Source organism: Manis pentadactyla, chromosome 15 (assembly GCF_030020395.1).
Source record: "Manis pentadactyla isolate mManPen7 chromosome 15, mManPen7.hap1, whole genome shotgun sequence".
In the NCBI taxonomy this organism is placed as follows: Eukaryota; Metazoa; Chordata; class Mammalia; order Pholidota; family Manidae; genus Manis; species Manis pentadactyla.
The window spans coordinates 60,036,024-60,051,306 of NC_080033.1; the positions used below are offsets into that span (position 1 = coordinate 60,036,024).

The following is a 15,283-nucleotide window of genomic DNA, read 5'->3' on the forward strand; positions in this document are numbered from 1 at the left end:
ATTACATCCCGGTTACTTATTTATTTTACCATTGGAAGTCTGTCTTTTTTTTTTTTTTTTTTTTTGTGAGGGCATCTCTCATATTTATTGATCAAATGGTTGTTAACGACAATAAAATTCTGTATAGGGGAGTCAATGCTCAATGCACAATCATTAATCCACCCCAAGCCTAATTTTCGTCAGTCTCCAATCTTCTGAGGCATAACAAACAAGTTCTTACATGTAGAACAAATTCTTACATAATGAATAAGTTACATAGTGAACAGTACAAGGGCAGTCATCACAGAAACTTTCGGTTTTGCTCATGCATTATGAACTCTAAACAGTCAGTTCAAATATGAATACTCATTTGGTTTTTATACTTGATTTATATGTGGATACCACATTTCTCTCTTTATTATTATTATTTTTAATAAAATGCTGAAGTGGTAGGTAGATACAAGATAAAGGTAGAAAACATAGCTTAGTGTTGTAAGAGAGCAAATGTAGATGATCAGGTGTGTGCCTGTAGACTATGTGTTAATCCAAGCTAGACAAGGGCAATAAAACATCCACGGATGCAGAAGATTTCTCTCAAAACAGGGGGGGTGAGGTTCTAAGCCTCACCTCTGTTGATCCCCAATTTCTCACCTGATGGCCCCCCTGCGACTGTGCCTGTCTTAGGTTGTTCCTCCCTTGAGGAATCTTACCCGTCTCTGGCTAACCAGTCATCTCCCGGGGCCATACAGGGAAATGTGAAGTTGGTAAGTGAGAGGGAAGCCTTATTGTTTGAAATGGTTAGCTTTTTACTTCTTTGCATATTTATGCCCTGTGGCTTCTATGCCCAGCATTTGTCTTGAGGTATCTTTACCACTTGGAAGAATTATGATACTCGGTAAATTTGATACGAGGCACGAATTCTATTTAAGGGTTGTAATTAGGAAGGAAGAAGAAAAGCTATAGAAGTAGCAGGCGGAAGAAAACATGGGAAGATTGATTATTTCTTTGGCATATCTTCTTGTAGAGTAACTTCAGCATGAATAGGTTTTAAGCTACTACTTAAATTGCGCACACACATTAACATAATAGGAGTATAGTTACATAACCAAAGCATATCTGTAATTACCAGCCATCTCCAGTGAAACCAAGTAAACCAGTTAGGCACCTTAGGCATTTGTGAAAACTTATCTATGACATGGTGGATATTGTCCAACTGAACTTGAACAGTCTGAGAGAAATCAGACAAATTAAAACAACCCATTCCTGGGGACTGTTCACATGCCATATGTTCTTTTAACAGTAAATAGTCTGTAGTTGTAAGACTTTGGAGCGCTACAATTTGCACTTCTCCAAATTCTTGGTTGAGTTCCAACAGTATAGATCCAGTCAAATTTGTTGTTTTACTGTATGCACAGGCCAGCTTAGATATCTCCTTCCTCATTCCCATGGCAAGTCCAGGAGCTGGTGGGATGAGTGCATCTACACCTGTAGCAGTGTGTGGATCTTTGTTGGGGTTTTTTGATGATCATCTTCTGGCATGAGTCTTCCAGAGAGTGCAGATGTTGGAAGTTCTTTTTCATATCGTATCTTAGTTCATTTTCGGGGTAGCCCAATTAGGCTTTGATCCTCTGTATAAACACAAACAGACCCTTTGCCTACACTTTTATATGCCCTTTATACCCTTGTGTAGAACTCGTTGGAGGTTACCACACAGGAACTGCCCTTTTTTTTTTTTTTTGCTTTGTTTTTGGTATCACTAATCTACACTTACATGACGAATATTATGCTTACTAGGCTCTCCCCTATACCAGGTCTCCCCTATAAACCCCTTTACAGTCATTGTCCATCAGCATAGCAAAATGTTGTAGAATCACTACTTGCCTTCTCTGTGTTGTACAGCCCTCCCTTTTCTCCTACCCCCCCATGCATGTTAATCTTAATACCCCCCTACTTCTCCCCCCCTTATGCCTCCCTACCCACCCATCCTCCCCAGTCCCTTTCCCTTTGGTACCTGTTAGTCCATTCTTGAGTTCTGTGATTCTGCTGCTGTTTTGTTCCTTCAGTTTTTCCTTTGTTCTTATATTCCACAGATAAGTGAAATCATTTGGTATTTCTCTTTCTCCGCTTGGCTTGTTTCACTGAGCATAATACCCTCCAGCTACATCCATGTTGCTGCAAATGATTGGATTTGCCCTTTTCTTATGGCTGAGTAGTATTCCATTGTGTATATGTACCACATCTTCTTTATCCATTCATCTATCGATGGACATTTAGGTTGCTTCCAATTCTTGGCTATTGTAAATAGTGCTGCAATAAACATAGGGGTGCATCTGTCTTTCTCAAACTTGATTGCTGCGTTCTTAGGGTAAATTCCTAGGAGTGGAATTCCTGGGTCAAATGGTAAGTCTGTTTTGAGCATTTTGATGTACCTCCATACTGCTTTCCACAATGGTTGAACTAACTTACATTCCCACCAGCAGTGTAGGAGGGTTCCCCTTTCTCCACAGCCTCGCCAACATTTGTTGTTGTTTGTCTTTTGGATGGCAGCCATCCTTACTGGTGTGAGGTGATACCTCATTGTAGTTTTAATTTGCATTTCTCTGATAATTAGCGATGTGGAGCATCTTTTCATGTGTCTGTTGGCCATCTGTATTTCTTTTTTGGAGAACTGTCTGTTCAGTTCCTCTGCCCATTTTTTAATTGGGTTATTTGTTTTTTGTTTGTTGAGGCGTGTGAGCTCCTTATATATTCTGGACGTCAAGCCTTTATCGGATGTGTCATTTTCAAATATATTCTCCCATACTGTAGGGATCCTTCTTGTTCTATTGATGGTGTCTTTTGCTGTACAGAAGCTTTTCAGCTTAATATAGTCCCACTTACTCATTTTTGCTGTTGTTTTCCTTGCCCGGGGAGATATGTTCAAGAAGAGGTCACTCATGTTTATGTCTAAGAGGTTTTTGCCTGTTTTCTTCCAAGAGTTTAATGGTTTCATGGCTTACATTCAGGTCTTTGATCCATTTTGAGTTTACTTTTGTATATGGGGTTAGACAATGGTCCAGTTTCATTCTCCTACATGTAGCTGTCCAGTTTTGCCAGCACCACCTGTTGAAGAGACTGTCATTTCGCCATTGTATGTCCATGGCTCCTTTATCAAATATTAATTGACCATATATGTCTGGGTTAATGTCTGGATTCTCTAGTCTGTTCCATGAGAATTTACATTTTTATTTCTTTGACCCATTAGCTATTTATAGCAGTTCATTGCTTAATATTCAAACATTTGGAATTTTCTCGTTTTCTTTTTGTTATTGATTTCTAGTTTATTTCCAACAGTGACAAAAAACAAATTATATGTGATTTCTGTCCTTGAAATTACTTGAGGCCTACATTATGGCCCACAATTTATTCATTTTGGTAACTGAGCCCTGTGCTCTTGAAAAGGGTACAAGTTCCTTGAACATCAATTAGGTCAAGTTTGTTAATAAGTTAGTTGTTTAGGTCAAAGTCTTTATCTCTTCTAATCTTTTGTCTCCTTGTTTTACTAGTTTTTGGAAGATATTATTAAAATCCACAACTATGATTGTGGATTTGGTATTTCTCTTCTTTGGTGATACCAATTTTCAGTTTACATATTTTGAAGCTAATGCCGCTGGGTGTGTACACAGGCTTGTTATAATTTCCTAGCCATTTTATCTTTATGATATGTCTTGTATTCCTAAGATTTCTGACATTAAATTCTACTTGATTGACTATTTGTATAGTACAGCAGCTTTTTTTGATTAGTTTGTACATAATATATTCTGTTCCTCCTTTTCTTCTTCAACTTTTCTGTGTCCTCATATTTAAAGTGTGACATTTGGAAGGGTCACCAAGTTGTTGTTTTTAATCTACTGTGAGAATCTTTGTCCTTTAACTTTACTGTTCAGTCCTTGATGTTGAATGTAATTAATGACATATTTGGGTTTGAATCTTCTGTCTGACTGTGGAGTAATTGTTACCATTATGGGGAAATTATTAGCTGACTTTCCACAAAAGCCTTTGTGTCATTAGTGGTGATAGTGGATGAAAGTGAAACAAATATGAGTGTTAGTACACTCAGTCAGTGATACATTTCTTCCATCTGCATCTCTCTATCTTTGTGAGGTAACATTTTTGTTTCTGTCCCTAAAATTAAGTATTGGAAAAAATGTGGCCTTAGAATTACATTTGGGACACTATATCACAAGGTTTTAAACCAGGAGCTTAAAAGAAAATGAAGCATAGTCAATCTTTTTGCTGCAGTAAAATGCTTGTCAGTAGACATATCAAATAAATTATCTTTAACGTATTGTTCATCTTTAGCTCATTCTTTTAAATATTTTGGGTCATATTTTTAATACATACAAAATATGAATACTTGTTTGTGGGTATAGTTTATAAACAAACAAGTCTACGTAAGTTTTGAGACCAAGAGGCTTAGAGTGCTCAGAGATCAATAGAATCAAATCTTGAGAGGAGACTTCAGTATAATCTAATCCAGTCCTTAGACTTTGCAAGTGGAACTAAAGCCCTAAGAAATTAATGGCTTATCCAACAACACAAAAGTAGTCAGAAAGCATAATTAGAGCCCAAACTGAGATTCTCAACTCCTGTTTTACACCATAGTGGATCATCTCCCTAATCTCTCAAATTACTACCTACTGCATTTTTTCTCCCTTCATCTGTTGATTTTGAAATGCAGCTGCATTCTCCCAGTGGACCCTCAGTCTGGATTTTACTTTTATCTAAGTATTTGGATTGACACTCATACAGAAATTTATACTCCTGTGCTAAAGGAAATGAATATTTGTATATTAAAAATTAATCATACATGGAAAAGTTGATAACTACACCCTGAGGTTCTGATGTCAACTTTGGTTCATGAATAAAATTGTTTTCTAAAGATTGCAGACAGAAGTAAACTGTCATGTGGCATTTTTCCTTACATGAAATGAGCTGCTGAGAAGAATATTCTTTCATGTTTATTATGGGTTATCAGTGACCAGAACCTATAACCTTTCATTAGTGAAAAACCATAATGACGGCCTGAACACAATGACGGAGCTTTTCTAAGCATCCATGATCATTTCACTAAATAATCATCTGATTGAACTTTCTGCAGCTGTTTGAAGTATGAATTGATTTGAGGAGGGAAATTTAGAGTGCATTTTTTTCGTACTTCCTCATACAATGTTCCAGAAGGAGGAGCGCTGGTACTCCACAGCAGGAAGTACTCTGTTACATTTTCAACAGTTGTGTTTATGCCCTTCAGTCACTGCTCCTCCACTGAATATATTCTTGATTAAATGCTGCTAGGAGAATTTGCTTTTCTGACAATCAGCATTTGACCCAGTGCTCTAGCAATTAAGGTCAAGTGTGAATTTCACCGATATCTAAATTTTACTCATTAAAAGTTATCCTGAATCAGACATCTTCCCTCCTCCTTCCTTCCTGTGTATGTCTTTCTGTGGTGAAATCACGTTTGTTTAGGCAACCCATTTCATCTTAGAAATGACTTAGTTACCTTTTTATTATAGTCTAAAATGGAGAATGAACCGAAGTAACTTGATACCTTTTACCAACTAATCCCTCTAGAAGAGATTAAGAATACATTGGTAACAACAAAACAAAAACCAAACCAAATGAAACACATAAGTAACCTAGTTTTATCATTTCAGTAAAATTGAGAAGTGAAAATATTTGCCTACAAAGAGACAAACAAATGGTTAATTGCTTAACTTTTGCCCTGTTCAACTGAGTACTAGGAAACTGTAATCTAAGGGTTCAAGGAGATACTAGTATTCAGATCAGGCTTGAAAAAGATACTTTTATTGAACCTTGGCTATTTGAATGAGCACTGCAAGTAGGAGCCCAGCAGTGTTTTTTCTTCAGCGCCTGGCAACATCGCTGTTATCCTAGAGGTAACGTTAACCACTGATGCAATCAGGAAATAGAGCTGATGCACTTATTCAGCATTTTTTTAAAAGTATGTATATCTTACTGAAGAGGAGATATTTCAATTTAGGAGTCAGAAGTTGGCAAATAGGTTCTTTACTTCCAAGGTGTGATGATAATTTTTTAATAATAATTTTTATTAAATGTACAAGCAGTCATAATAATAGTACTTCACAGGATAGCTTTTCAGTCATTTATATATTTTACTCTAATGAACCATAAATTCCTTTCTTTCTCCTAAAGGCCAGTAAAGGAATACCAAAATAGAACATAATATAACATGATATCTTGCAGTTGAAATTACTAAATAACATATATCAGAATATATCTATGCAGGCTTTTCCTGCATAACCTTTGTTTCAGTTGTGTGATTATTATAGTTATGTGTGCTGATACAATTAGAAAATGTAGCAAACTATAGTTATTGTAAAAGAAGCAAAGGATTTAACATGACTTTCAAGGCAACGGAAGCACTCCTTGACCTAGTTTTCTCTTCTTCATTTCCTATTTCATAGTTTAGGATATGGAATAGCAGAAGTTGGACACATGGATGGTCAGGGATTGTTTAGGGAAGTGAAATGAGGTTTCTGTAAATTACATAGCAAGTGAAGACTCTCAAGTCATTAGGTGTTTGTATTTAAAGACACCTTAGAGGACATCTTCATTTTAGAGATGAGAAAACTGAGGCCCAGAGAGGTTAAATAACTGTATACCTAAGTAAAGCTGGAACTTGAACCCAGGTCTTTGGCACCTTCTGAGGCCAGCACACTTTCTCTACTACCTTCCAAGTAGATTAAGAATACCAGTTGTGCCATTGCCTCCTATGTGCCGAGAGAACTCAGTCAAGTCACGTAATTTGCTTCCTGCCATCAAAGAGAGGTTTGATCCAGCAATCCACTTGATGGTGAATTTGACCCTGCCGTGACAAAGAGATGAGAAACACTCTTTCTATCAACTTATTAGTTCCCTAGAGTCTATGGCTTCACACATAGATTTTATTTACTGCCCTCTGTTGTCTGCAAGTACTGAAACCACCGTATGAAATGTATTGTGTATATAGCTAGCTTCACATATTTTTTATAAAATTAGTTTTGTTCATATTTGTTTTTGCTGGATTGATAGTAGCAAAACTGGCAAGAGGTAATGAAACTTTTCACAAAATACATTTTTACTAGGACATAATAAATGATGGTGGCTAACCTCATCTATAGTGATTGCAGCATTCAATCCCAGAAACCAAAAAAGAACCAGAGTGCGAATGGGCACTCCAAGGGCACAAAAAGTACTAATGCTGACGCACAGCAACTTTGCCCATTCTCACCCCTTCCATTCTGTCAGTCTTCTGAGTAGCTGGAGGGTGGGGTTGTCTTCATGAAAGTGGATGTAAAAAGCTAGTAAAGTCCCCAAAGCTGTGGGGACAAAATAAGAGTTATTGCTTCCTTCACTTTGTGGATCTGATGATTTTTGAAAGACAGTGGTAAAAAAAATCAATGTTAGGTGGTTCTCAAAAAGAATGTAGTGGCTTTTGCTGTGTTTCTGAGAAGAAACAGTTTTGAAGTGAGCAACTCAAATTGATGGCATTAGTTTCTCTGACCCCTGGATTTGTATGAAATAAGTAAGCCCTTGGATCTTTTTCTTTGATTAGTCTTTTAAACAATGTAATATTGCAAATAACCTCAAAAACACTGAAAATATAATCACCAGCATTATAATGAACACATCTCAACATTTTGCTATACACATTTCTTTCAGATGTTTTATTTTACAGATAACTGAACTGATTATAGATTTGAAGTCACCTTGTTTCTCATTCCTGGTCAAATTCCCATGTCTTAGTCCTCAGAGGAGCTGTACTGGGTACATCTTTATGCTATTTCTGCATATTTACTTACCGATAAACAATATATACTGTGGACTTAAGTAGTTTTAAACTTAACATGAATGGCATCATACCTTACACACCATTTCCCAGCTTGACTTTTTCATTCAACATTAAACACTTTGATTCTACATTCTCAGGTCATCTGCCTTGTCTTTTACCCATTCATTGCATGTTTTCTATATGTTCTATTTTTCATATTACCGTTTGTATTTTCAGAACAATCTTCAATTTCACTAAGTTTTTCATAAAATGGGCAAAATTCTCCTAAGTATATTCTTAGAGTTTTAAATTTTTAGGTGATTTTATTTTATTTTATTTTTATAAGAGCCTAGAGTATAGCTCTTCCTCAAAATTTCTAAATCTTTTTTGATTTCCTATTCTTGGATTTAACTTCAAGCTCATCCTCTGTTTCTTTAAACTGCTAAGCATTGTTGGTTCATAGTCTATATATGATGATTCTAGTACCTGATACTTTGTGGATCTGTTTCTGTTTTTCTAGCATCTGCTGGTTCTAGCAAATGGAGTCTTGTTTCTTTGCATGCCTGGGTATGTTTGGCTATGTCCTTTATAAAAGCAATGTTGAAAAATATGGAATTTTTGATGCAGGCCCCTTCCTCCAAAAAGAAATGAGTTGCTTCTTCCAGGGAACAGAGCAGAAGTGTTTGCTCCCAAAAAGAAGGTGCAAGTGATTATGCCTATTGGGTTCTGATTAAAATGTTAACACAGATCAACAGAACATTCATAGTGTTTAAATATTTCCTTTTTCTACTTGGTTGTCAGAGTGATGCACTTGCTGTGACATTACATAGATCAGATAGAATGTAGTTTGTATGTTTGAGTCTTAGAAGCACAAGGGGCCTCATTTATACACCAAGGCAATTGCTGCATCATGAATGTAGTCAGGGACTTAAACTATGCTTAATTAATGTGCTCTTAACATTAAAAATTTTTAATTTTAAGCTTTTTTCTTTCTATTTTTGTTTCCTTCCTATGTAACCACTGCCTAGACATAGTGTGCTTGCAGTCATATATGTGTGTGTGTGTGTGTGTGTGTGTGTGTGTGTGTGTGTGTGTGTGTTTCAATTTTTTGTTTTGTTTCAATTGCTGTTGTTAGGGAAGTAGTTATTTTTAAACAGTCAATTTTCTATTACCGAAGTTATTAATTCTTCTTTCATGGTCTCCTTTGACTGGACTTAGATTCTCTCATGCTGAGCAGCTCTTCCCAGATATACTTGGTACAGTTTCTTTACAAGTCAGAAATCTAGCTCATGCTTGGGATAAAAACAAGGCATGTGATTCTAATTCTAGAACTCAGGTGCCCTCATGGTCTAGGATTTAAAACAATTGCAAAGAAGAAAATGTCTTGTAGCTCTACAACAATTCATATTTTGTGTATTTTTTACAATGACCAAGCAAAATAGTTTGATTTTCTGTAAGAGCACCGAACATAATAGCTTAAGTTTTCTGATCATGTTGGATCTCTAGATTGATGGGGGAAAAAAATAGTACAAAATGTCTAATGCCTGTGCTATATTCCCTAACTTCACCTTGGGGGAAAAAAAGCCTAGCAGCTTCTTTGTAGACTAAATCTCAAAGTGTGTTTATACTTTGCTAAATTCTAGGTGAAAAAGTGTTTGTATCTCTGTATGGAGCTGCCGTAGATATGAACATAAGGCTGGACAAGAATTCCTTGATCATTGAGAAAACCTACATATCGCTGGCCAATCAGAGAACTCTAACTATTCACAACCGCAGTAACATCATTGCTCATTTCCAGTGGAAGATGTTTGCTACCCAAGAAGAGGAAGACAGAGAAAAGTATAGGTTTGTAGGAAAAATTACCTACTTGCTAATTTTGGTTATGAAAATTTGGTTATGAAAGATCAGTGACTTTTGTCATCAGTTTTTAACCAACTTAAACACTGTCAAATTATTATAACTTGGTTCCAGTGTATGATGATCCTTTTTGCATTTAAAAACTTGAGTCATGTGGAACATAATGTTGTTCATCCTCTGTTAATCTTAACCTGGTTATAATTTTTCAGTAGTTAACCCCCTGGAATTTAAATACCAAATATAACATTCTTCACCATTTCCTCAAAATAAATCTACATGTCTAATTCTAAAACCAGAGTGATCAGGTTTCCTAGAGTTTCTAAAAATAATCTCTTTGGGATTAGGATAAACTGGAATATTTTTCCCAGTGAAAAGATATTTTCAGAAAATATGAAAAATGAGGAAAAAGAAGGTCTTAGACATAATGGCTTTTATATGCTCAGTTTAAGTAGCATTGCTCAATCTCTACTAACTGTGTAACTTAATGATTTCTTGTTGGTATCTTTAATCTTCTGCTTTTTAAAATGATATACTTCAGGCAGTGGAGCAAATTAATAAAATTGAAAACTAAACTCTTTTAACTAATCTCATTACAGTTAAATTTTGGCTATTTCTTTTCACCGAATCTATCCTTGCCTCTTTTAAACTCCATTTTCATCTTATCTCCTTCCGTTCTCCCTGAATTAGTGCTTCTGCTACTTTCATTGGAATTTATCTCAGCCTTTTTTATTTGCCTCTCCATTTTCATTAAAGATTAGCCCTAGGAAGCTTCAAAGCTCTGTTAAAAACCAAGTTAGTCTGTGATAAAAATAAAAGTCAGGTCCATGGAAACCAGGCAGAAATCCTCCAGTGTGCTGCCCCTAATTGAATCAGGAGCTGTGACAATGACGGGATACAGTGGACCAGAAGCTTGGTCATTCAGACAGTGAGCTTTAATCACTGGATTGCCACTGTGCCATGTTTAAAAAGTGAGAAAAGAAAAGCCTTTCCTGCCTAAAGACTTCAGTTTGTCTTGTGGTCTAGAAATACCAGTAGTTTAAAAAGGCAAGAGGGAAGTGCCCAGCCAGTGCTTCAGTTGTCCTCGTTCCCCAGCATGTTTCAAGAATAAGTGGGAGAGCAGACACAGACAAACACCAGTAAACACGGTGTTTCAATATCCTGTGTGTCCTGTAGGCATAATCTCTGGGGGGAGGAATGAGTATACACCATCCAGGGAAAGAAAGCCAGCTTGAATTTCAGCTATGTCTGTGTTTTTGGCTGTATGTGTAAGACATGATTGATGCCATGCCTATGTCCAAAAAGTATTTAAGGAAGTTAATTTCAACAATAAAACTCAAGAAAAATTCAAACCAATTGCTATCAGAGATGCCAGGATATAGAGAATAGAATTTCAACTACACACAGATGGACATTTTCTTCCCCCACCTGCTCCATCTCCCATGACACTCACACCACATCTCCATATCTTTTCAATGTTACCCTTGAGTCTTGTCCTTTCTTTTTTCTTGCACTTTCTTGCACTATCTCTCTAGCTCTTTCTATTAGTTCTTGTAGCAGTTTTTTGGTAGGAAGGGAATAACATGGGATAGCATTTCATAACCATGATTAGAAGCCTAATTTTATCACCTAGGATCATGACCCCTCCCTTAATCAATGAATTTGAAAAGTAACTTCTGATGGCTAAATAAGAATACCTTCCTTTTCCCTTTTGATCACACATAGCTATATAACTTGTGCTTCCTCAACTGGATTGGTTGCTCTCAGTGGGAGTCTATTGAATGTGCCATCCCTTACCCTCGCCCTGCCTCTCTCTGAGGGCCAGATGCCTAGGGCAGGAGGGGAAATGGATTTGGAGGAGAAATAGGCCATTTATACCTAATCTCTTATTTGACCAAGGTGTCTCTTCTCTCTCATCTTCCTCTTGTTCCAAGCCTGCCACGACTTTCATATTTAGTCATGGTTTCTTGTCCTGGACACTCCTAGTTGCCATCTTCTCCAAAAGCAACACAAATACAGAGAGGTTTGCCCTTCACTGAACATTTAGTTCCTGTCTCTGGATAGTTGCCCCTCTTTGGGTGGTGGTGTTGCTGGGCAGCTGCATCTGGGAGGTCTCTCCATGCTCACTAGGTGAACCCTCCACCAGGAGGGGCGAGGGTTCTTGACTCTGAACGAGAAAGGATTCTCAAGCAGGTCGGAAGAGTGTCGGCAAGGAAGGAACTCATTAGAGCAAGAAGAGTAGCAGAGAACAGCCGCTGCCTTGCAGGCAGCCAAGAGAAAGGAGGTTGAAGTAGGACAGAGAGAGTGAAGACTTGTGCTGAAGTCTAGAAAATGGAATGAAATAACGAAGTGACAAAGACTCTTACTACTGGAAGAGTGCAGAGAGACAAAATGCAATTAAGTTGAGCAGTTATGCACTTAAAGAGAGGAAAAGTGCGCCACAGAGAGGAGAGGCTCCCTGGAAGGATTAATTACATCACTGGGGATTCTGCCTTTCCAGGCTTTGAAGAACGGAGCAAAGGGCAGAGGGGGGCTGTTGGGCGTAGGTTTGACTTGTGGTCTCATAATGTCTCTCTCTGGTGAGAGAAATTATGTTGCTATCCAGTCAGTCCTCTAGATAATTCTCTAAGATAAACTTAACACAAGGAATTTATTGATGCATTTCCTCTCCAAAATAGTGGTTACCTTCAAGCAGTGGGGACATACCAGTTAAGACTGCTTGCTCTGACTTAAGATTGGGTGGGTTATTATTGTCTGATTACCAAAGAATATGTTAGAAATTTTACCTCCTAACTCCCTGGTTTTTAAAATGGGATCTTAGCCTTAAGATGGGGTCCCTCCTGTTCTAAGTATACTGTTTATATCTCAGCATTTTTCATCATAGGCAGGAAAAGCTAATCATGATGCTTGTCCCATGTCCCTGCCCTACCTCAGTGGCACTCTTGCTGTGGGTGTGGGTCCCTCCTCCTCTGTGTCACAGATCCTCAGGCTATGTTTCCGGCCACACTTCAATGGCAGGTAAAGCCGAATGTTCTCTTGTCGCTGCTGGTGGCAGAGGTTCGTTCATCCCTGAGGAGCGGCAGTGAGATCTTTAGCTAATGGTATGAATCCTCTTATGAGCTTCCCAGCCAGGCCAGTGGAAGCATCTCTAGAATAATCCTTTTTGTTTGACTCTCTTGCTCATGGCGGTGTGCAACCTCTTCTTTTTCTCCTCTTCCTTCAGCAGCCTCTTTAGTTAAAAATGTAGTGAGCAAGTTACACTTTGGTCCTGAATGTGGAATAGAGAAGATCTATTCTAAATGGGCTCATGCCTACTTTGAGAGACCAAAGTTTCCAGTTACAGCACCCCAAGCCCTAAGATGAAAACTTCAGAGTGGATCTTTACGTGAGACTCAAGCGTCTGCCCGCTGCTCTCCAGTTATAACAAAGCTTAAAGCTTGTCCTTGAGGCATTCATCTTACAGAGAGGGGCTGAAAGTTGTTGCTCAGTGGTCACTTTTCCAGTGCTAACTGCCTCAACGGGTGCCCTCAAGATCCTAGTCCAGCCATCTGCTTTCTCGTCCTACAGCAGCATCCTGGTGATGGGCCTGAGTATCAAAGGCTTGGGCATGTCTTCTCCCAGTGGAGGAATTTCAGCCCTACTCAGGGATAGGAAGCCCTACTCCTTCCTGGAACTTTATCAGTTCCATTCTAGGAAGGATGACTTCCTGTCCACATGCTGCAATATGTTGGTTCAACCTCAGGACACATATCCACATTTGGGGACCTTGGGCTGATCCCAGGCTCCAAAGTCTCACAATGAAGATGTCATTCCCCCTAGGAAGAAGTTCTGGGCCTTAAGTTTTCTCTTCCTTTTTTTTTTTAAACCTTCAGAATGAGATATAGGAACCTTTAAAAATTTATCTTTTGGGTCTTTTTCTTTTTTGATGTTTTTTAGGGACTTACAAAGAAATTAATCTCTTCAAAAAAGGAGGCTGCTTTCATAACCTCCTTACTTCCTCTACCTTGTCCTGAGGGATTACAAAACATCCTACAAGATTCTTTCATACTCATTCTCATCTCAGTTTATTATTTTCAGAGACTCAGCACAAGGTTTAAGGATTTCAGCTCCCCATTTCTCCATGAAGGTCATGGCCATTGTCTGAATAGCAACTGGCTCTAATTCTAGATTTGCTCTGTACAAGAATTCCTAGAATCCCCAGAGTAACCCCCACAAAGTGGTCAGCATGGATTTATTCCACAACATTCAGGTACAGGGAACAACATATTTCTCTAGATAGATAGTTTTAATTGGGCTTTGAGACTGCCACCCAGATAGTAATAAATTTAATTTTAGTTGTGTTTGAGGGCCCTTCCCTTTCCTAGGCCCATACATGAATCTGAAGACTTGTCTAGTACTTGGTAAACAGGAAGAGGACCTCTAGCCCTTAGTTTATAACAGTCACCACAGAGTTGCTCAGTGGCCAGGGTCACATGGTCCCTTTGAAGGTACATGGTTTCATCTTTTCTGTGCCAAGCATGGACAGAGGAGTATTTCTCCCCATTGTAAAGGCCATGGCTCTTAGCTTTTAATCTCCTCAGCAATCAGTTAGCACCTCTTAGAGCTGCTGCACCAGACAGGTTTTCCCCATTTCCCCACTGGCTCTTGTCCATCAGCTGGACTGTACTTGATGCCTGAAGGTGATGGACGTTGGTGGCTACCAGCCCATTTGTAAAATGGGTTAAAGCCATGGTTTTACGGGGAGAGAAGCCTGGTGGGTTGTTATGCTCTCTGATGAGAGGTCTCCTCACCTGTAAAACAGAACCACTGCTGAGTGTAGGAGAGCATGAGTGTCAGCAGCACAAGACAGCCAGGCAACAGACTGAGGTGCATAGAGGCCCTTGCGGGGGTCATCCCGGCTCACAGTGTTGTTGCACTTCCTCTTCTTGGAGTCCTAGCTACAGCTCCCGTTCTCCATCAGAGGCCAAAGAGGAAGACATCGGTCCCCACCTCTGACCTTTACCTTGCATGGCTTTTAGTGACTCAGCAGTCCCAGTGTGTGGGAGAAGAGTAGCATTTGGGAGTTTTTGTTTTGTTGTCTTTTGTTTCTGGTGTAAGTGTTGAATTAATCATATTCCTCAATTCATGGAGTGTTATCCCCACACCCCACTCTCATTAGCCCCCTAAATAAATGTTATGTTTATGATTGCCACTATTTGTTTCACCAACCCTTCAGTCTCTTGCATTAAATTCACCCACATTTTTTTTTGTATTATCGATAGCACATTGATGAACATCTTTGTCTATATCCATGATTGTTTCTTTAGGACTTATTTCTACAGATAGGTATCATAAATTCCACTTGTAGGAACAAATGGTTTCCTTTCCTTCTGTGGACCGAGCTCTCTTTAATTGGCCCTGCTCTGCCCAGCGGTACAGAATTGCTGCTCTGGTTACCTTGGACACTGCTTCCCAAATGGCCAGAATGCTTTCTTCCTTGGGACTAGAACACAATGAACCCATTTTTTTTTTTTACATCTTTATGCTGTGCACCCAAAAGACCCTGAATGCTAAAGTTGATAAAAAGAATTATTTGACATTGCTGAGTATTTGGTTTGCTTGAAGACATTTAGAAAA

At 38.5% G+C, this 15,283-nt stretch overlaps 1 protein-coding gene across 1 annotated transcript in view; it reads left to right on the forward strand.

Annotated features, from left to right (window-relative positions):
• The window catches only part of HYDIN (HYDIN axonemal central pair apparatus protein), a 377,997-nt gene that overhangs the window by 133,871 nt on the left and 228,843 nt on the right, over window positions 1–15,283 (forward strand). Inside the window, exon 10 of the mRNA XM_057493202.1 lies at window positions 9,457–9,658. Coding sequence (XP_057349185.1) covers window positions 9,457–9,658 — 202 coding nt within the window. The remainder of the gene's footprint in view (window positions 1–9,456; window positions 9,659–15,283) is intronic.